General features: G+C 38.0%; 1 protein-coding gene across 9 annotated transcripts in view; it reads left to right on the forward strand.

Moving 5' to 3' along the window:
* Positions 1–22,014, forward strand: part of ERC1 (ELKS/RAB6-interacting/CAST family member 1) — a 290,099-nt gene that overhangs the window by 239,148 nt on the left and 28,937 nt on the right. For 7 of the 9 annotated variants that reach the window (XM_051784916.1, XM_051784921.1, XM_051784915.1 and 4 more), the window contains one exon: positions 15,587–15,688. In XM_051784916.1, coding sequence (XP_051640876.1) covers positions 15,587–15,688 — 102 coding nt within the window. Of the gene's footprint in view, positions 1–15,586; positions 15,689–17,247; positions 17,315–22,014 lie in introns of all 9 variants that reach the window. The other 2 variants (XM_051784922.1, XM_051784923.1) reach the window with 1 other exon arrangement.

Consider the following 22,014-nt stretch of genomic DNA (forward strand, 5'->3'; position numbering starts at 1 on the left):
GGAAGGTGTTTGCCTCACTAACAGAGTGCGCTTTAAGATTTATAAAAGTACTGTGAAACTCAGATGACGATATAGTATCTGCTACCATTTCTTTCTAGACATTTGTAACATTTTAAAAAATACTCTGGGGACTAATCCCAAGTTTGTCCTCAAATCCAAGTTCGTTTCAAAAGCCTGTTTCATTCTATTAGAAATATTCCTCTGTTTATTGAATATATTAAGATTTTCACATTCTAGTTTTACTGCTTTTTATTTGACTAGAAGTTTGCACAAATAAGTTTAAATTAATTGGATAATTGTCAACAGCATCTAGGGCCACATATACAGTAGCTCTCATTCAAGGCTTATGAACTCCTGTAGTAAGTCATTTAGACAACATTGTCTCTGACTAGAAAATCAGGATTGCTGGACAAGTCTAGGTTAGCAGCTGAGAGACCCTATGTCCCATTTTTGTAAGTGACCAACTTGATGGAGATGGATATCAGATATGATTGTTAAACCTACACTGGAAGAACCAGGCTTGTTAGCAGTATTAAAGAGTTAAGAATACTCAGTAAACTTGGGTTTCTTCAGAAGAGTGCACTAGGATGTCTGATTTGAGGCCTGAAAAATAATCATTCCTTTGTCTGCAAGTAGTATTTCTGGACATTAGTGCAGTGTAAAAATAGTCACTGTCATTTCACATCACCATATGTACCATACTACAGTGGTTTACTGTAGTTATCGTGACACAAATCACTGATCTGATACACAGTGTTTTTCAATTAAATAAAGAGAATATATTAGAGCAGATCTGTATAATGCACACATCCTACAGAGTATCTATGTAATTAATTCTATTTCTTCTTTGCTACAAAGTTTACGCTGAGAACAGTTACCCTCCCTCGTTTCTGACAGTCTCTGTGTTAGTTGATGAGTCATGAGATAGATTCAAAAGCTCAGAAAGAGTGGTCTGAACAGCTCAAGATTGCCAAAATAGTTGTTCATTCAAGGAATACAGTTATGGGTGCATCTTCTTTTGCTTAACTTCTGTGGTTTGTGGGGTAGTTGGGAAGAACCCATACATGACTGCTCCCTGTTTGTTGTCCAGTGTCAGGATGTGCCTCAGGGGTAAAACATCTGAGACTCTCTGACCATCAGTCCTTGTGGCTGGGTTGGTTTGGCATCACTCTATTGGTATTTGAATTGATGATGTCTGAAGGATGACTGGAAAATAGAGTGATTTTATGATTGCATTTAAATCTTGTCATTTAGACCCATTGTTTAGGGAACTCTGAAGCGTTGGTAACAGGGAGGATTCCACTTAAACATGTAAACATGTAAAAATTCTTGATGAAATAAACCCATGAATATATTTTTTGGGGAAGAAGCAGCAATTTCAGATACAGGAAGGTTTTGAATTGCTTGTTTGAATTCAGTAAAAATACCAGTATCCTTACTGGTATTTCATTGATTGGATGCAGGTTTTTCTATACTAAATTAGTCCTGTTCATTTGAGCTGTTTTACCTGACACACTGACAATTGTCTAGGAGACACGTGTCCCTTTACCTCAACTTCATTCAAAATGTGCTAACTTGGTACAATATGCTTATCTCTTCCTACATTTATTGGTATTATTCCCCGGGGAACACACAACACGCTGAACAGTTTCATGCTGATGCTATAAAGTAGACTTTATTTGTGGTTACTTGCCTTTGGATGAAAAGGTTAACAAACCTGTGGCATCAACAACTATCTTATATAAAAAGCAATTCACATATTGGTAGTCAGTAGAAGTGTAGTGGCAGAAAGCTGAAAGGCATTCTACCAGCTTTAATATTGGTTTTAATTTGTGTAAGGTCTGTAACTGGTGAGGTGATAGATGATTCAAGGTGTGTTCCAAAAATGTGTAAAGGAGAAAGTGAAGTCAGAGATATGAGGTGACTGATTGGGTTCATAAACCAAATATGTAGAAGGTTTCAAGTAGATTACAGATTAACAGTTGTATGACTTAATGTGTTAGTGATGTGTTCTTTACTTGAAGGGGGAATGATGGAAAGAATAGAAATACGTAATGAAAATTAATGATCTATAAGATAGAATATATTGCATATTTGTGATTTTACTGTGTTATTTTGGGAGTAACATAATAAATCAGTGCTTTTTTTGCTCAAGAAGAGAAAAATGCATAGTCTACAAAAGAGAATTTTAATCCCCACCATCTTAAAAATTGATAATGGAAAAAATTAAGTCTCAACTGTATGGAATGAACTTCAGCTTCAGTAAACAGTGAACTGTTGATGAACAGTAATCTCAGGTATTTTTGAATACTGAAATACCTCTCAGTCTGCAGATATTTTTCTTATCCACTGTATTAAGCTCCTTAAATTCTGAAAATCGTTTCCCTATTTGAAACAGTCTGAGCCTACTCCAGTAAACCAAATCTCAGCATAATGAATATGTATTGCAGGGGAAAATAGAAGTTTCATCTTGCAGTTGGAAATCTAAGATATATGCTGTCAATTAGGACTACTTTCTTGATAATAACCCTTCCCTAATTTACATAGCAAATTGTGGAAATTGCTAGGGCAGTATAGCAGCTTTGTCAAAAGGAGACATAGATTTATGAAATTAAGCATCAGTTACTTGCATTAACTTCTGCAAATGGATGGGTGCTGGTGGCTGCAGATTGCCCTCAGTTCTGGTAAATTCATGGTGGTGTGTTCTGAAGAATCCAAGTCTTAGAAAAATTACTATTCATGTTTTGGTGCTGAACAAGTGATGCCTTTTACTCCTTAATAAGTACGTGATGTTTTCTCTGGCCCTTTTCTAAGATGAAAAAATATTCACAACCAGAGAAAAGCTGTGCAGCTTTTCCCTGGAGGCCATGGGTTTTGCCGCTTGACATTTGTGAATGTAGGGAGGGGATGGAGATTTTTCTGCTGGCTGCTAACTTGGGAAGCTGTGAGGAGTCTGGAAACAGCTGCCAACTCTGAAAGGTACAAGATGAGAAAGTTGATACTGATGGAGATTCTGCTTCCAGTCCCTCCCTTGAATGAGAGTCTGGAGATGATGCTGTCAAGTCCGAGTTAATGATTTTGGCAGATCATCTTTCGGGCAGTTGTGTTCAACTGTCTCTGAGCAGACCTGCATTGAACACAAAATAAAGGAATGGTTGCTGTGTGTCCTTTCAGGGATTAGTACAAAATTGGGCATGAAGGCAAAGTAAGTCTCAAACTCAGCTATCAGAAGATTGCAGTATGATTTTACTTGGCATAATCAAACATTTATCATGGGGATATAAGATCAGTTTCCTGATCAGGTACCCTCAGTTATAAATACAAGTAATTTACCTTTACAATAACATGTTGCACAATTTTAGGTTGTCAACAGTACAGGTAAATGTTAGTCTCTCAACTTCTGTAAAGCTTTAGTCTCCAAATATGTATTAAACTCTGATCACAGTACTGATGCCTGGGAGAAGTAATGGTCTTTTATGCTGAATACAGCCTTGGCTAAGGGGTAACTATTTTATTACAGGTTTTGTTCTCTTTGTTTGAGTACAACTTCACAGTCACAAAACCTAGTCTTTTGTTCTCTTTCTTTCTGTTTGCCACCAATGCCCGTCTGTCTTAGCGTGAATACAAATATTTCCTGTAGTTGAGTAAACAAAAAATAAATGGAGTTCTCACAACTAACTCCAGACAAGTTCTTTTCAGGGTCTGAACAACCTAGGTATCTCTTGTTTTTACAGTGGATTTTTATTGTGGAGGGGGGGAGTTTAACTTTTTAAAACATTCATTTTCACTGTTGTACCACTCTTAATCCTTTTAGTAATTTAAGAAATTACTCTTCTCCCTTTTTTCATCTTAACATGAATTATAACCATAATTTCTGATGCCAAGCCAGTGTGCCCTCCATCTCCTAAACACTAGAAGATGTAATCTTGGCTTCGCCTCCTTTATTACGGCTAGCAACCCAAACTTCTGCCAACTGCTGACATTAATGGTGTTGAAAAAATAATAAAAGCAATATAATGATCCTTAAGAACACACACATACATAAGTTGTTTAAAACTTGGAAGCCTGCAGAGGTTTATTTGCTCTGTGGAAATAATAAGGACTATATCTTCTCATTTTAGGTTTTTTTTCTTCTTTTTTTTTTTCCTAAGGGGAAATATATTTATTTATACATCGAGATCTTCAGTTTGTGCACCTTTCAAGTGTCTTCTTCACAAAAATTTTAGTGGTTCTGTAGCACAGATGGAATTTTTTAAGACTTTTTTCTAAGCTTTACAGTGTGCTTTACAGTGCCCATTGGGTGGGCCTCTGTTCATATGTAATGTCATCATCTAATGTAAGTCACAGAAAAACAACAGATTAGGAATAGAGCAGGCAAAGATGGGAATACTGTCTGGAATGCAGACACCTTAGAGAAATTCATCTGGCCAAACTGGCACATCTCCACACATTGTGTGCCATGAATTTTGTAGAAAGGACAAGAATTTCTTTTCTTAGTAAGAATAATTTTGTAACGAATACAGCAGAAAAACGAAATGGTTTTTCAGTCTTTCCAGCTTAGTATCTAAGCTTTGACACAGATTGAATAGGAAAAATCAACTTCTGCTGGAAGAACAAGAAAAGAAAGTGTTTTATTGTAGTCCTCCTTGCTTGTGTGCTGCGTGCAAGAGCAGGGAGAATGGATAAGAATCATCTGTCCAACTCTGTACTGCACATGTGCTGCTGTGTGCTTGGGTAGGAATCCTGCCTCTGTGGACCAAACACAGGGACAGTGAGGATGGACAGGAATCCTGTGTCTGCAGACCACACGCACAGATGGTGTGGACAGACAGGAATGTAATGTCTGTGTGTTTGTATGGATATTATGAGGCAAGGCTCTTCTAGGTGGATGTCAACCCTAGTAATTGGCCATACAGAAAAAATTCTTAACTTTAATTTAGTTTGGGGTAGCAAAGCTCTGTTGGTTGTCAAAGGAAATGCCCTTTCAACTCTTCCCTCCAGCAGTTACCATGCAAGACTTTGCCTAGATTCAAAGATGAAAGAAAGGCACAAAAAGAATAATACTGGGTTTCTTTTTCTTTTATATGCAGCAGCTTTTAAAATTATTTTGAGATCAAGCGTAAATAGTCTTGAGGTTTCATTGTATGTTTTTTTAAACAGTTGCTATCAACACTGTTTATATCATGTAGACACAGACACATTCGTGTATATACCCAGAGCTGGGCTCTGGGTAGTTACAGACAGTCTGTTGAGATGATACTGAGCAGCTCACATCACTTTAGCATCTAGGAATTTGTATCTGTACATAACTACTTTTTTTGCCAAGAACAGCATGTATAGAGGGGAGGGGGTTTTGCTATTAACAACTTTTTGAAGCTGCAGGCAAATGCAATTGAAGTGATGAGTCATGTAACAATAAAAATATGTAACAATAAAAGAGCTGTGGTCAAAACACTGGTAGGTACCTTCCAAAAATAAAAATTGCTGGATAAAGGAATGCTTTTACTGTATTTGTTGTAAAGACACAATCACAATAGACAAAGATTGGAAAACTTCCAAATCATGTCAGCTAGGAAAGGTGTATGTAGATACACATGAGCAGATGGCCTACAAGTGATATTGTTGAACCAGGGAATCATGACTAGGTTTCAAGATTTTACAGTAGGATGCATCTTGTTTGTAAATTCCTAAATGAGATTTTTGCCAATGGGTTTTCATAGGTACCACTGAACTGAGAAGCTTTCTTGTTTCAGACTAGGAGAAAGGCTGAGACAAAGACAGAGTGATTGAAGTGGTTGTGTTATACAGGCAGCTTTGTGAAGCAAATGCAAGTGGATTTATTTTGGAAAGGAGAACCAAATAGAACAACAAAAGAAAGGGGGACAGAGTATGGTAGTTGAGGGTAAGATGAGCAGAGTGTGGAGTGAAGCTGAAGTGAAAAGGGAAGGAGAAATTTCAAGTGAAGAGTCATAACAAACCAGGAGTCCCATCAAGATGTCAAACAAAGGTTGTTCTGTTTTTGATAAAAATATTTGCTTGTTCTATAGGATATGATATAGGTAGTTGAAGGGTTTTGCCTTCAAGTTTTTTTAATAGATTTTGTAAGACTAACCTTATCTGTAGTACTTAGTGTTGATGCTTAAATTGTGCAAGTTTAATGTAATCACAGAATCATTAATATATTGGAATGTGTTTCCAACCGCAGCATAACCTGAGATATCTTCTACATTTTGCTTTGTAAAACACATGTCACCAACCTATCAAAGTTTTTAGGAAGAGTTTATGCTCCAAAGTACATTTCAGCTTATTTTTTCCTCACTGCTTTTTTGTCTTTGCTTTTCTATCTTTAGTAAAATACAAGATGAAATTTTTAGCTTGGGTCCACAAATGCACCGTGAGAAGGGAAAAATGAGAAAGAGGGAAGTGCAATCAGGAGTTTTCAACAGTTTGGGTAATGAGGACCATGACAAAGACTGGTATTTCATTTTGCATTATTATAGAAGTAGCATTTCATTTTTTTCTCCAAGTGAGTTGTCATTGGTGGTATGTATTGAAGTAGGTTAAAGAGACAATAAACTGTATACATTAAACATTCAGCAGACACATGAACTAAACATGAGAGGCTTGCTCCTGTTCACTTGAGAATTCGTAGCAGTTCAGCCTCTGGCATGTACCACAGTATCAGAAAATTCCACTTCTGTGCAACATTTAATGTAAGGATATATTGGGAATCCAAATTCTTACAAGTCAAACAAAACATGCTAGTTTGGACTCCTCCAAAAAAGAGTTTAAATGACAGCACTATCCATCTGCTTAGCTGAACTGTAGTTCCCATCCAGTAACTTTTCAATTTATTGACCATTTTCAACCAAATTTGACAGAGGGAAAGAAGTCTCAAAGATTGTGTAATTTATAGGAACTTAATTAACATCCACAGCTGGGTAGAGGCGAAAAAAGCCCAAAGTACAGCTCCCACACAGGGAAAGGCAAGAAGAATTGAGCCATGATATATTTTGTTTGGCTGTAGCATACACATATGGCTGGCCATTCAGAACATACATACTTTCACACTGGTCCCAGCTGACTCTTGCCTGGAGACACCATGGGGGAGGCAGGCTGGAGAAAGAGATTATTATAGGGTTGAAGGCCATGGTTAGAAGATGGAGAATACAAATCCAAAGCACGCAGATTTCATTAGCCAGGATAAAATGGGTAATAAAGTGGACTCATATGCTCTTCAAGGGTAGCCAATGCTGTCTGCAAAAGAAATCAGTTCTTCACTGATTAAAGACGTAGTTAAGACAGCACAATAGACTGAGAGTGGATGTAGCAGCATAATTTAGCAAAAAAGCTAATTGTTGTTAAACTAATTTAAATAAATGAGTCTTTTCTGTTTTCAGAGCATGTGGCAGTAAAGGATACTGATCTTATTCTCTTCTGCAGTCAGGCTCTGCTCTGGCATGGTGTGGAACAAAGACTTGCCCTAACGAACTGCACCATAGGGCAGGCTCATAACACAAAAAATACTTACCTGCTTACTTTAAACCTAGAGTATAGAGGTTTTAGATGCTCAGTACTGGAATGTGAATATAACCAGATCTCTTATTCTGTCTTAAGAATTAAAACAGCAGCTCATTTTGTTTGCTGTTGTGTCTTCAGACCAATTTCAGTAAATAATTTCTTGGGTTGTCTGCTGTGTGAGGGATCCAGGATTCTTTGAGACTGTTGTCATGGGTTACCATTTGTCCTGTTGATCCTACCTGAAAGGGGCTTTTTGATGCATAGGCCATCCATTCAGTATAAATCAGGTATTTACAGTATGGTGGTGAATGTTCTCAGACTCCACCCCTTGCCCAGACATCTTTGAGATACAGGAAAAAGTATATTTCTGCCTAAGACCCTTACATGTAGTGGAAAGATGCCAAAGAAGAAACATACTTAGTTTGCTCCTGAGTAGTTAACCATGAGAGGAGATTATTTATTTATTTATTTATTTAGTTTCCTTTGAAACCTGTGACTGGGCAGATTTTAGCTCTTGTGAAACAAGTAATTGAGAAAGGCAGTTCTATTACTACTGATCAGTCAGCCTTAAACGCAGCTTGAGGTATCTCTAAGGAGAGCAAAACAGAGCTAAAGGAGCATATACTAAAATGTTCATATGGTGTAACACAAAAAGGAGTCCCAAACACTGATCTGATTTGGATTTTTTTTTGTGTGTGTGTCACTGGTTTTCTTTATAGAGGAATCAGAGCCATAGATTTCAATAAACTTTATTACTGGGCAATTCCATAGCTAGTTATTTGTTCATCTCCTAAGGAACTAAGTTCCAAGAGACACTTTTCAGTACAGGGAAAATTTCAGTTCAAAGTTTATTTTTTAATCCCATCCACATATGTCTACGTAAGTCAAGTCTCAGAGAGAATGCATACATATCTAGATGATCTGCCTCCTTTTGTTTAGTTCAAAGGTTTTTTGAATATGAATTCTCCAGAATGCAATTTCTTGGTAATTATCACTCATGGGGAGATGAACAGAAAAACGAAATCTTTAAACACAGAAATTAGCTGAGCTGATAAAGTCTTTCATTTTATAATGTAATACTGTTGTAACATTGCCAACAACCAATGCAGAAGCCAGTATCTCAGGTAGAATCTGTTAAGTCCTTCAGGCTTTGACAAACCCCAGCAGCTGCACATGTTCTTTGTTGGGCTCACAAAAACACAGGCTCCAGGATGTACAGAACTCTAGTAACAGGAATGGTTTTCATTTCTCTGCAGCTGAACATTGTACTGTTTGCTGCTAGTAGAGAAATCTCAGTTGCTAATCTTAACCATAGCCAAAATGAAAGCCAAACCTAACCATGTGTCTTTTAAACCTTACAAACAAAAGTGACAACTCAGCATGTATCATCTCTTTACAAATTTGAAAAATATCTCCCAGATTATTAAATATCGTGAATGGGAAGGGGGCATAGAGTAAAACACTTGAAACAATCTTTCAGAGTCCCCATGCTCAAGGTAGGTATAGATATATTCAAGGTAGTTATGCAGGACATCATATTCTAATAACAGGCAAGGAGGAATTATTCTTTCTGTATTTCTGACAGCCAGATTCGGGCAGGGAGGTGGTTTGACATTTGCAGGGATTATGGCTCACTGCAGGTTTTTAACAAATTGAAAAGAACTATCTGAAAGTCTTTGCAATTATATAATTTTCAGAGATACTGAATTTGGCACATACTTAGGAAGAAAAATCACCCCAGTTTCTTCATTATTTTTCTATGTTATTAGTGATAAAAATGTTTCTAAGCTGTTGCTTCTGCATGTGTGTGCTTCCAGTGAAACATTCAACTCCAATTGAAATGAGATGACTCCTTTAACTTGCTGACACTCTGCCTCCACCACATATCCATTTGTCACAAGTACAGTCATTATATTAATATTTACTTAATGTGGGGCTTTTAAAACTCTACATTAAAGGATTAATAAAGCTTGTTTAGACTGGTTAGCAAAACCAGAAATTACCCCCATGCAAATATTCTACAGAAAATGAGAAAGTAGTCTCTGATGTCATGGTTTGTGCTGTGTTTCATGGTGGAGCAACCAATTTGATGCAAAGTCTTTGAATAAGTTACTGCAATGAACGTTTGAATCAGACTAGATTAATAGAGAGAATGCACAGCTTATGAGCTGTTATCTGCTGTTTATTAGAAAGCTTGTCCAGAGATACAGAAATGTGTGATCCCTATGAATAAAACTTGGTTTCAAAAACTTGCCAGGGTAATGGTTACCAGAACACTAGCTGTCCTGCAGAAATGCTTAAGAAAGGTATGTACTCTCATTATAACATACAACTTCGTGCAAGCTTTCAAATAAAAACATTCTGTAAAATATATTATAAACAATGTCTGTAGTTTAACCTGTGGGTTTCAAATTTATATGTGGAATTCCACAATAAAGAGTTTGTCAGACCTGGACAGCACTCCTCTAGGTTTTACCAGCTATGTTCCAGAACACGTCTGTGACTCTCCCCTACAATTTGTGGATCAGCATCAGTTCTGTTTTTTCTCATGTAATAATTTAGCTGTGATAAAATCTATTAATTTGGTCTTTAGGATTGAGGTGTACAAACAAGCCACCAATATAGCCTGCAGGGAACAGAAAATAACTTGCTCTTAAGAACCTACAGGTGAGAGCGTGCTTTGAACCAGTACATCCATGAATGAGGACCTTAGTGATTCTTTAAAAAGTCACTATGGCTACAGTTTAGGCAGCTAAAATAGTGTTCATGTGCAGTTTGCAATGAAAGTTTTCAGGTGTTAGTTATGTTAGAAACAGTCTACTCTGTGGCAATTTCCTTGTTTACCCAAACGTTTAGGCAGAAGTAAACCATATGGTACCGAGAAAAAAAGTGATGAAAATATAGTGAAATCACTGCAGGACCATGAAACAACCAAACAGAGCATGTTTAAAAGAAGTCCTGATAATTCACATTCATGATTAAAACAAGTTTATCTCTCATTTTCCCCAGGTGCTTTACCTGCTGTAGCAAGGGATTGGGAAGAAGACAGACTTAAAAAATGAAAAGAATCAAGAAAGACATTAAAAATAAGTGTATTAGAGAGGCAGAAGTATAATTGCAGAAGTTTGGGGGCGGGGCAGGGAAAAGGAGGGATAGACAAGACCTGATAGTTCTAGAGTATAGTCTGACATATAACCAGGGGAAGTTGGGGTTTTTTTAGATACGTTACCCTTGCAAATGTTATGCTTTAGACCTGCAGTTCATAGACTCTGGTCTGCAGTCTTCTCGTGGCAAGTTCTCCACAGTCATTCCTGGCTTTCAGTTAGGAGCTTGAGAGTGTGCAATGGCTCTTTAGTAATTTTGAGAACTGGCACCAGTCTCAAGGGTTTGGGACTGTTCTTTTGCACGATGATTAATGGCAGTAAAAAAGAGCATTGTTAAGGGCTTTGACAAGTTGTGGGGTTTTTAAAAATGGTATAACTGGAGGGCCAGGAGTAAGGTTATGAAATCTGTCAAAAAAAAAAAATTAAGAAACCTGAACAGAGATCAGGAAACCTATTGAGTTTGTAGAGTTTTATCCTGCTTTTTTCATTCCAGCATTTTTTCTTCAAGTCCATGAAGAAGGTACCTATAATGGCACATTACAGGTATTTCGTAAGCAAAATTTGACTCTGACATCCGGTTCTTACCACTACTGGTCCTGCTTACAGCTCTGGAGGTTTTAGACAAAAGCACTCCTGACACAACCGATTTTTCTGCACTGCTCATTTATTTTCTCACAGGACATGGTGGTTAAACCACTTTTTTGTTCATGCTTTTTACAGTGATGTAGAAATGTTTGCCCTAGGATCTGAACCATAACCTCATGAGGTGGGAGAGGACTGTATAATAGTGCCATGACAAAGCAGTTCAGGACTGCAGGATGTTGGAGTGGTTCCCCACAGTAAAGTAAACGTTTTGTTTTTAAATCATTGCAACAACCATTTACTCTAGAAATTTCCATGCTTTTGAACGTTTTTTCTTCTGTAGAGGAGCAATAGGAGAGAAACTCAATTCATGTATTTACAGTTATTTTTAAAATTTCCAATTAAAATCCATCATTGGTATTTCAGTCCTAATCAGAAGCTTTTTATTTCCATGTTTGACACTAAAAGAATTATACAAATAATATCATATATTTTATTTGCAACACTGCTTGGAATTTAGATGTTGGGAAATATTTCTTCGTGGTATCCATCAGGAGATAAACTGCTTTTCTTCCATCTCTTGAGTTTTGCCTAATTCCGGTGATACATATATAAATTATTTCTGGTAGTGAAATAACAATACTTATTTTGGTGTTTTCTTGCCAAGACTTGCTTATCACAAACATGCATTGTTAAATTAACAGCAGCAACAGTGAAAGGTCAGGTTGAGTTAAAGGGGGAATTTAGGAAATGTCCTCTAAGGTGAACAGATCCCATAGAATTCTTATCATCAGAGTGCTGCAGAGTTTGTTCTGAGTTAAAATGTTCGAAGGGCTGTAATGGAACAAAGCAATGAAATCATATTTGGCAAGTAGGAGGAATTTTGGAACTTATCTCCCTCTTAATTTGAAAACTCCGACTTTGATAGCTATAAAATTACCTGAAGATGAAAACCTGAAATAATAGGGATTGCAGCATATTTTAGGTTGGAGTGGACCTCTGTGTCCAACCACCTGCTAAGAGCATCACTAGCTTGGGCAGCTTGCTCAAGGCTTTGTCCAGTCACCTTTTCAGTATGAGCAAAGACAGGGATGCCACAGTCTCCTGGCAGCCTGTTCTGGCGTTTGATCTGCCTCATTATGAAAACAATTTTTCTCATCTCTAATGAGACTTTTTTGTGTTCCAATTAACAAGCATCATCTCTTGTCCTCTCCCTTCCAGGAAGAGCGTAGCTTCATCTTCTCTATTTCCTTCTGTCAAGTAATTTAGAAAAACCTCCTCTTTTTCAGGCTAAACCAGACCAATTCCGTCAGCCTCTTCTCAAACCTCCTGCCAAGTATTAATAGTAGGTTATTCTACTTGAAGTTAAGTGACAGAAGTGTTCAGCCTCTTCAATTTGACCTCCGAATTTTCTTGGGGGATACTTGTGTTTTTTGCTGACCAGACCACATAGGGAGATGTGTTGCCTCCCTGGGGCCCACAGAAGGGACATCACCAACAAACTTCCCAGCTTGATACAGCACAGTGATTATTATGCACTCCTGGTTTTCCAAGTAGGCAGCAATGAAGTCCCAACAAGAAGGCTAAGGGCAGTCAGGAGGGTGGTCAGGGCTTTGGGACAACTGGTCAAGGGATCTGGAGCACAAGCTGTGTTCTCTGCTGCCCTGCTAATTGCAGGGCGTGATGGGGCAAGAAACAGGAAAATCGTGCAGATGAACACCTGGCTTCAGGACTGGTATAAACAGCAAAACTTTGTGGGTTTTGATCATGGGCCAGTTTATACAACAATGACAACAAATACAGTCTACGTGTCTTAAAGGGGAAAAGGGATCTTAGCTTAGGACTTAGAAGGGTTATTGGGAGAACCTTAAACTAGATTTGAAGGGGGACAGGGGCATCACCAAACTCGAAAGAGAGAAGATGTGGGAAGGGACCTGCTGAAAAGCAGCTCTGAGGAGAGGGTCCTGGGGGTGCTGGTGGACAATAAGCTGTCCATGGGCCAGCAGTGTGCCCTTGTGGCCAAGAAGGCCGAGGATATCCTGGGGTACATTAGGAAGAGCACTGTCAGCAGGTCAAGGGAGGTGATCCTGCTCCTCAGCCGTGGTGAGGCCACATCTGGAGTGCTCTGTCCAGTTCTGGGCTCCTCAGTACAGCAGAGACAAGGAGCTCCTGGAGAGACTCCAGTGGAGAGCAACAAAGATGATTAAGGGACTGGAGCATCTCTCTTACAAGGAAGGCTGAGGGAGCTGGGTCTGTTCAGCCTTGAGAAGAGACTACTGAGAGGGGTCCTCATCAATGTCTATCGGTATCCAAAGGGAAAGTGTCAAAAGGACAGAGGCAGGGGCTTCTTGGTGGTGCTGAGTAATAGCACAAGAGGCAACAGGCAGAAGGTGATGCACAGAAAGTTCCACCTGAACAGGAAGAACTTCTTTACTCTGCGGATGACTGTGCTCTGGAACAGATTGCCCAGAGAGGTTGTGTATCTCATTGGAGATACTGTAGAACCATCTGGATGCAATCCTGTGCTCCAGGATGACCCAGCTTGAGCAGGGAGGTTGGACCAGATGACCCACTGTGGTCCCTTCAAACCTGACCCATTCTGTGATTCTTTGAAATATTTAGGTCTTTATGTTCTTTATATTCTTCTCTTCCTGTATGAGCTAACGTAGGGCTTTTTTCATGCAATACCCTAAAACATGCTGCCTCTCTCTGGGAAGAGCTACTTTTTCTCTCAGGAAAGTTAATGTGCTGTGCTAACATTCTGCTGAACATCTGGTCTTCAATAGATTTTTTCCACACACATGCTGAAAGTCATGTAAGGATTTATTATTTATTATCAAAACCAAAAATTTCCAAAGAAATGTGAAATCATTTAAAATCAGTTCTTCTCATTGCAAAGAAGAAACTGTTGAAGAGATAACCTTAAATATAATAAAATAATAAATATGAAGGAAGTGTCTTTACAATAAACTGATTGTTTAAGGATTAATGTAGCATGTTTCAAGTAGTGATTTATGAATGATGAGTCAGACTTGGAATTCAAAACTTGTTTGACAAAGCAGAGCAAACAATATAAAAATTTTGCATGATTAAATTGCTTATTGCTTAAGCTCAATTTACTATTAGCTTTTGTTAAATTAATCCAAAATAAAATCAAATCCAGATTCTCTGAATAGAGTCAAGTAGAATCTGCATTCTCTAGCCTCGAGATGCTCATTAAAATTAGGGTTTTCAGTGAGAAACCATGGAGTTACAAAGGGATTGAATCAACAGTTGGCATTTTTACTGTGAGGTTTGAGCTTTCATTTTAAGACATTTAATTTTAGTGCATGTCTGATGATTTCATATGTCTAGCTGTATATAATTTACTGTATATCATCTCTAACATAGGTCTGGCTAGCCTTTTATTTCCTTGGAATACAAGGATTTCACAAAGCTCAAAATGGGGCTTTGTCTGCCCTCTGAGAAGTGCTGTCACTCCATTTTGGGTCTGCTCCAGATGTGATTTCCCAGTGACACTGGCACCCAGCTAATGTGAAGGGAAACAGTTCTTTGCTTTGCAAGACCCTCACCCAGCTCTTCCATGTCCCCTCTAGGCTACTCACAGAGTATCACTGCTGCCTGAATGGCCTTGGTAAGGCCTACTGGGGAAGTGGGACATTTTCCAGGTGCATTTCTTTCCTTATTTCTGTGGGGGTGTGTTTATAGGTGCTTGGGGACCTCATTTCAGGATATTATGTTAAAAGGGCTTTATCTCACTAACACTCTCCTTTGCAGACACAGCCATGTAGTATATTTTCATGTTCGTTGCAATTGCTTGCCTAGGATGGTATTGTTAAGGTAAAGTATTCCATTTATTCTTACACAGTTTATTTCATATTGTGTGTTTTTAAAAATTATATATCTTCTGGAATTTGAAATCTTCCAAGAAGTTGAAGAAAACTTAAGAAACTTGTTTCACATTTTGCTAATTCTTTACTTGACTGTGTTCAGGTTTTAATTTATAAATCTTCATTGTGTCACTTTTTCTTCCCAAAGATTTATTTATTAACTTTGTCATTTTCTCACAGGATGGATTTTGTATCATTCACATTTTACTGACCAGTCATTTCTTGTACAACACAAGTTTTAGTAGGCACAAGTCAGATAAGCCATTAAATTGCAAAACTAATTTAGCCTCAAAGTGAACTGTGTGTAATGTGTCTCCCAGTTTTTACAAATCCTCTACAGTAATTCAACTGATGTTTTATGCACGTCTTATGTTTTTCCGTGTATGGATTTTGGATATGCAGAATAGTATAAATACCCTGTTCCCTTTAGTCCCTGTGATCACATCAGAAGGTAGACTGAGATTCTTTCTTTTTTGTTTTTTTTAATAGACTCAGAACCGTATGAAGCTAATGGCTGACAACTATGAGGATGACCACCTCAAATCCTCATCCCATTCCAACCAAACCAACCACAAGCCCTCCCCTGACCAGGTAATGTGTCTCTCTTCTTTTGTTTTTTAGGTCATTTTTACTATGAGGGCTGATTATTTTGAGTCATATGTAGTTTTCCCTGACCCGCTTGCAGTACCTTGGAACAAAAATAATATTCTGGAGTGCAGTTATGAAGCAGAAATAGATGTTGCTGTCATGTTGCCTTTGTTGAAAACTCCTGAAATGTGAACAAACAGTTCCCAGTACCAACCTGTTATTAAGTGGGTGGAGAAGAAGGAGCACACTGAAAAGGAGGAGAAAAACATTACTTTCTTAAAACGCGAGACTCGAGTCCTGTCTGACATACTCAGATTTTAGTAGCTCAGGTTTACTGCTTGAGTGTGTGGAGTGTCCAGGACTGTTTCTTGTCTTCAGTAGCAGGAAATCATGCTCCAGGATCAGCTTTCTGATCTATGGATTGTATATGAGCAGTTCCCTTCATTTCCCATGAGGAAATCCCGGCCTCGGTGCCAAATGAGCACAGACTGCTCCCTCACAAACTCAATGGGCCGTGAACTGAAGGAAAATCAATTTACCATCTCCAAAGCAGTGAGGAGCCTCCTGTGTCATTTAGAAAGCACAACCATGTGCGTGATAACTATCAGAGAGATTAACCATCCCTTGGGTAGCACAGAAAATGCCAACATAATTACATATCCCATGTCGTAATCTCATCCATTCTGGTTTAATTAAAATATTAGTGATCATTAATCACTGCCTTAATGAAGTGAAGGCATGTTTGGTGCTCCTCTTTGCCCTCTGACTCATCTAGACATTGTTGAGGTCTGAAGGGAGGCATCTCAGTCTAGACCTTTAAGCGCCAACCTAGTGATGCACAGAAATCGTGGGTAAGGTACAAGAGGAAAATTACAAAAAACAATTGCATATTCACCCTGCAGAAAATAGATTTTTAAAAATCTCCTTTGATGTCTGCATCAGAAGAAAATAAGGAGTGTATACAAAGAAACAAACAGAAAAATTCTCATTTTCAAAGCAGCTTTCTTTTGCATCTTGATTTAATACCTTCCTCGACTGGCTTGAATTTTTTGCAGTGTTTTTGGAAAATGTTGGTGTTACCTTTTTCAGGAGAGGGAAATTGCTAATACTGCAAATTAAATAGATTCCTTAATCTTAATTTGATATGAATGTTAGACAGCTGAAGCCATGTCCAGAATGTAACTGTATTACATGCTTGCAAATGAATGCAGCATAGCATTCACAGATGAAATGAAAAGATAAAATGTAAAAGAGAAATACAATTTAAACATTTACGGAAATTCTTGCAAAGACCTTGCAGGGGAGGGCAGCAGGGAGGAGAGGGGGTGGGAGGAGGGTCTGATTGCACTTTTCCTTTGCATAGGGGCATTTCAAAAGCTGACAAAGCCTACAGGAGAGCAAAGAAAGCTGTACCTCAAGGTAGCTCAGAATATTGCATAAGGAATTAAATGCTTTGTACTACTATTTGTACTTACCTATGTGCTTTAAATACTAACCAACTCTTTATTTCATTCCCATGCTGCTCTGGGGCTTTCCTCCCATTGCCACCTCTGCACCTCTAGGATGAGGAGGAGGGTATTTGGGCATAACCAGTCAGATGCTCTTAGTTCAGCCATTTTGTTCAGAACGGTGAGAATCAACTTCTCTTGCCAATAGAAAAGTTTCCGACAGTCGCTCCCACATCTCGCTCCCGTGTGCTTTGTGAAACCTGGCTGTGCTCCTTCCCCCTTGCTTGGACAGTCTCTGCATGAGGGTGTTTCTCGTGTGTTTATGTGGAGTTTGTGATTTTCCTCTTCTAATCACCATGTCATTGTTTCACGATGTTGTGGGGAGAACTTTCCAGGGCATGTAATTGAGTTTCTGTGCAAAGCAAACTCTTAATGGGGACGAGAGAACAGGAAATGTCTCTCATATCATTTATCATTGACTTCATGGAGGAAATGTTTTCAGTCGGATTCTTTTTCAAAGCAGTTTGCACTGTAGCCAAATGTATGTATGCTTTTTCGATTCTGGTTTGTAAAGAATTTGCTCAGAGATAATGTTCCTCCTGAAGATAATGTTCCTCCTGAAGGTTTTAAGCATGTTAAGATCTGCGGCTGAGATTGCTGCCATGCATGCTGACCTAACCAGTCACAGATATTTATCAGCTCACAACAGATGATTCTTGATATGGACTACAAATATAAATTGTCTATAAATTTGAAGGCAAAGAGGAATATCCCCTTAACCTTCCTCTCTCCTTTCCATCTCCCTCATTCTTTCAAAACAATGGGGGAGAAGTTGGTAGCTGTTTTTTCATTTAAAGTACATTTTGTTTCTCTATGTCAATGTCCACAATTTTCTCTTTTCTGCTGTCAAATTGTCCCCATGACAACTCCCATTTCCAGAAGAGAGGGCACTACACAGGGCAGAGCCCTTCTCCTCACGCCTGTTCTCTAGCTAAGAAAACATCCTTCACTGACCAGGAGCCTTGATATAGAGCTTAAAAGTCCAATACCCATTATTAGGCTACCGTACATAGGATTCATTTATGCCTTGGAGTAGTTTTAAAGCAGAATACATTTCTCTGAAGTACTTAAAGTATTTTAAAGGACTAAAATGCAATAACAGTATTTTAAAAATTTATATGAAACTTTTTCTTTCTTCACTTACACTTTCGAGAAAAAATATTTCACATTTTTTCGCACAATATGATTTTTTCCCTACTAGTTACTTGAAAGAAAACTTCTGAAAATTTCTGTGGAAATCTTGGACTCTTGCATTTTGGAAAATTTTTTCCTTTATGTTAGATTTTTAAAACATTCATGAAAGAATAAGGCACTCTCATCTCTTCACACTTGCTCAATTAACTACAGACTTACATGTCTGTCTGACTGTATGGGTCAAATCCCTTTTTTCAAGTCAACCATCTGAAAAATTTAATCCAGCTATGACAGTGTCAAACTTGAATTTCATGCCTTGGGGTTTCAACTGAGAAAATCTCTTTAGTGGAAAAATTGATAAAATGCTTCATTAATTTACACTTGCTGTTGATTTCACATTCTTTTTGAATCACCACTCTTGCAATGGTTGTGTGTTAGTGTATGTTGTTAAAAGTTTTAGAGGTAATGCTTGTAAAAGATCAGCTGAAGCACAGCAATTAAACAGGAAAGATCAGGTAAGTAAATGAATGAAAAGGAAGAGGACACTCACTATGAAGGTAGGAATGATTCTTATTTTCCTTCTAGAGCAAACATGGAGTTTGTGAGGAAAACACTGATAGAAAGATCTTTCTCCTTTCCTCTCCCACCTGCTGGTACATTTATGAATGCAAATGTGCTAAGAATATGGTTTCTATTAGTTTACTGAATTAATGGGTGGGTGACATTAAATACAGCTTATCTCTCTACTTGGAGGCATTTTCCTCAGGAAAGCATGTTACAGAGTATCCTAGTCAAAATAATGAGTCAGCCAGCATCCTTGCCTTACATGCATCTCATCTGAGAAACTTGTCAGCCTCAAGATTGTCTTGCATACATCAACAGGGAAAGTATAAAGGTGATTGATGTGTCCCAAGCCATTTATTCCCAACAGAGTACCTGTTTTTACCATGATATTCCATGTGTATTGAAAAAAAAAAGTCCTTATTCTCTTTGTAAAAGCTAAGGTAATGTAAGTTGCAGAGTCCCTAACTTAAATTTACGTGCTAAATTAAAATTTACGTATTACAATGATAAAAAAGTAACGAATATGTACAGTAGCAAACTACATTATTTTATTTTTATGTTTTAGGGTTTAAGGCTTTTCCCCTCTAGCATTCCAGAATTGACTGAATTTAATATTTAATTATGCCATTGTGTACATGACAGGATTATCAGATAGATCTCCCCTGAAATGGAGCACTGTTCCTAAACATATGCACCTTTCCGGTAGTTCCAGAGAATGGTAGCTTACATTTCAGTCTATAATTCAATGGAAATACCATCTTTCATCCTGAAATAGTCTTTCCTAGCCTTTTTCTCTAGGCTTGTTGCCTTGCTGTGTGAATTTCTTATGACTCCTTTTATTCCCCAGATGGAGCTCTATCCTCCTCTGTACCCAAGCGTGTTCCAGTGTGATTTCACATGAGGATGCTCCTTTGTCTTTCTCAGATGCTAAAATGGTCTGGCCAATATCTTAAATAGTTATTACTCACTGTTATTGAGAATAATATGAATTTACACTTTATGAGGTCTCATACATGCAGAAGGGTATGTGTGTATGCACATGTATCTCCTCTGTAAATCTGTACCATGCCTGTGTCATATGGGGGAAGGAGAAGCAAAGCTTCCATACATAAATGTCTCAGTTCATCTAGTTTTCTTGTGAAGCACAGCTGTGCTACCTACGCTGGGAGAAAGTGTGGGTGTGGTTCAGAGATCTGCTTGATTCAACCCTGCCCATCAGAAATGAGGAGGGCCACTCTTGTTGAAAGGGTGTAGGGGGCACAGGGTCACAACAAACGGTTGGAAGAGTGAAAGATCAATCAAATGGAAGGGCCCAGGGAAAAGCAAGGACAGAATTCAAGTGCTAAGGGCAAGAACAGAGGAAGAGCAAAACTGAAATCCTGAGAACTGAGAGTTTAATCCTGGTATGTAATTTATACATACCACTTGTGTGGTTTTAAGTATGTATGCTGTTGTATTTTTCTTCCTATCTTCCATGGCTCTAGCTTGCAGTAAGGGTTGAATCCTAGTAGATGCTGTCATTAGACAAGCTTTTTGAACTCACTCTGTGGAAGCATTTTTTTATTAACAGCTGTGAACAAGTCCTGAAGCCACTGATACTCCTGCTAAAGAGCAAAGCATTTGGTTTTTCTTGAATTCCAGGAACAAAATCTGAAAATTAATATTATGCTTATTAGAGTAACAGTGGAATGGTCAAAGAGCTAGCGTGGAACTGGAGTGCCTAAAAATAGGGATATTTCAAGATGATGAAGATATTGGCAAGTTCCTATTACCGTAAAAATATTGCAAGACAAAAAGCCTCTTCTTTGTGACATTTTTCTTTAATACTTGAGTTTGACAAATTTTAACACAGAAGGAGTAGGTATTGTGGGTTGAGCACTGAAGATACTAGCAGAATTTGAGACTTCTCTTAAGATTTCAGAGGTGGAAAGAGGGAGTAAGTCATTACAGGAAAATATTTGACTCATTTTTAAGACCTGAAAAAACAGTCAATTCAAATAAATTTCCTACACTCCTTGTCAAAATCAGTGTAAATTATAATTTGCAACATCACCAGATTACAAGTATGTGTTTTCTACCAAGGGCTACATTTTTAATGTTGTAATTTGAGTTTGCCAAGAGTTTTTCTGTAGATGAGTCATCTAAATCTAAAAACTGAAATAGAGGGAAAACCATCAATATGAAGAAAGTTTAACAGATTCAGTTTGAATTTTTTAACTATAGTTTTTAATCAAGAGCATCTAATATTCTGAAGGACATAATTAATGAATATATTGTTTCCAAAACCAGTTTAATTCTAAATAGCCATTTGTGATTTTTAAAGGGTAATGGAGCTTGAATGACTTTCCTGTGTTGCATGTTTTAGAACAAGGGTATTAAACAGGATTCCTGTAAGAATGATAGAAACAATGAAATCTCACAGAGAAGTTGATACTAGTAGATGTATACAAAACCCAACTGAATGCTTAGGGTTTTAAGCCATGTGTTTCCAACTTGTATCTGCAGAGCAATGTTGTCTCACCCCTAGGAATGCCCAGAAGGAGCATTCACAATTTCCTTCCTCTTGTGTAGGAGGTATTTCTTACTCCATTTTACAGCTAAAAGGAAATACACAGTGAGTGGACACCCAGTCAGACAGTGTTCATGGCTATTCAAACAGATTTAGAGGAAAGTGGCAGAAATAGGTGACAGGTAGCAGCATGAAGAACTGTAACTACTATGATGGGAGAGTAAGAGGGATAGAAATAATGCCAGTAAGGGCAGGACATCTCAGGACTTAATTTAACCTTTGCCACAGCTGTTAAACCCCATGAATTTTTCATTTTGATCACTACAGCACTGAAAATGTCTATGCTTTGGGACGTTTGAGAAGAACATTGATTTTTTTTTCTACATTATTTGATGCTTGGATTCATATACTGATTTCTTTTAGCAATGTAAATATCTTTTTCATGGTGAGTTCCATGTTCAAATGATTACACAGGCATCCATTCACTACATAAATGTGATCTTTTCTCCACAAGACACATTTTATGCTTGCAGCATGTAGAGAATTGCTCGTCCTACTGTCATACCTTTTAGGTTCTCAGTATTGTCACTTATTACACTGTGACCTCATAAACC

This window comes from Manacus candei, unplaced genomic scaffold, assembly GCF_025592945.1.
Source record: "Manacus candei isolate 608988 ecotype Guabito, Panama unplaced genomic scaffold, ASM2559294v1 h1tg000018l, whole genome shotgun sequence".
In the NCBI taxonomy this organism is placed as follows: domain Eukaryota; kingdom Metazoa; phylum Chordata; class Aves; order Passeriformes; family Pipridae; genus Manacus; species Manacus candei.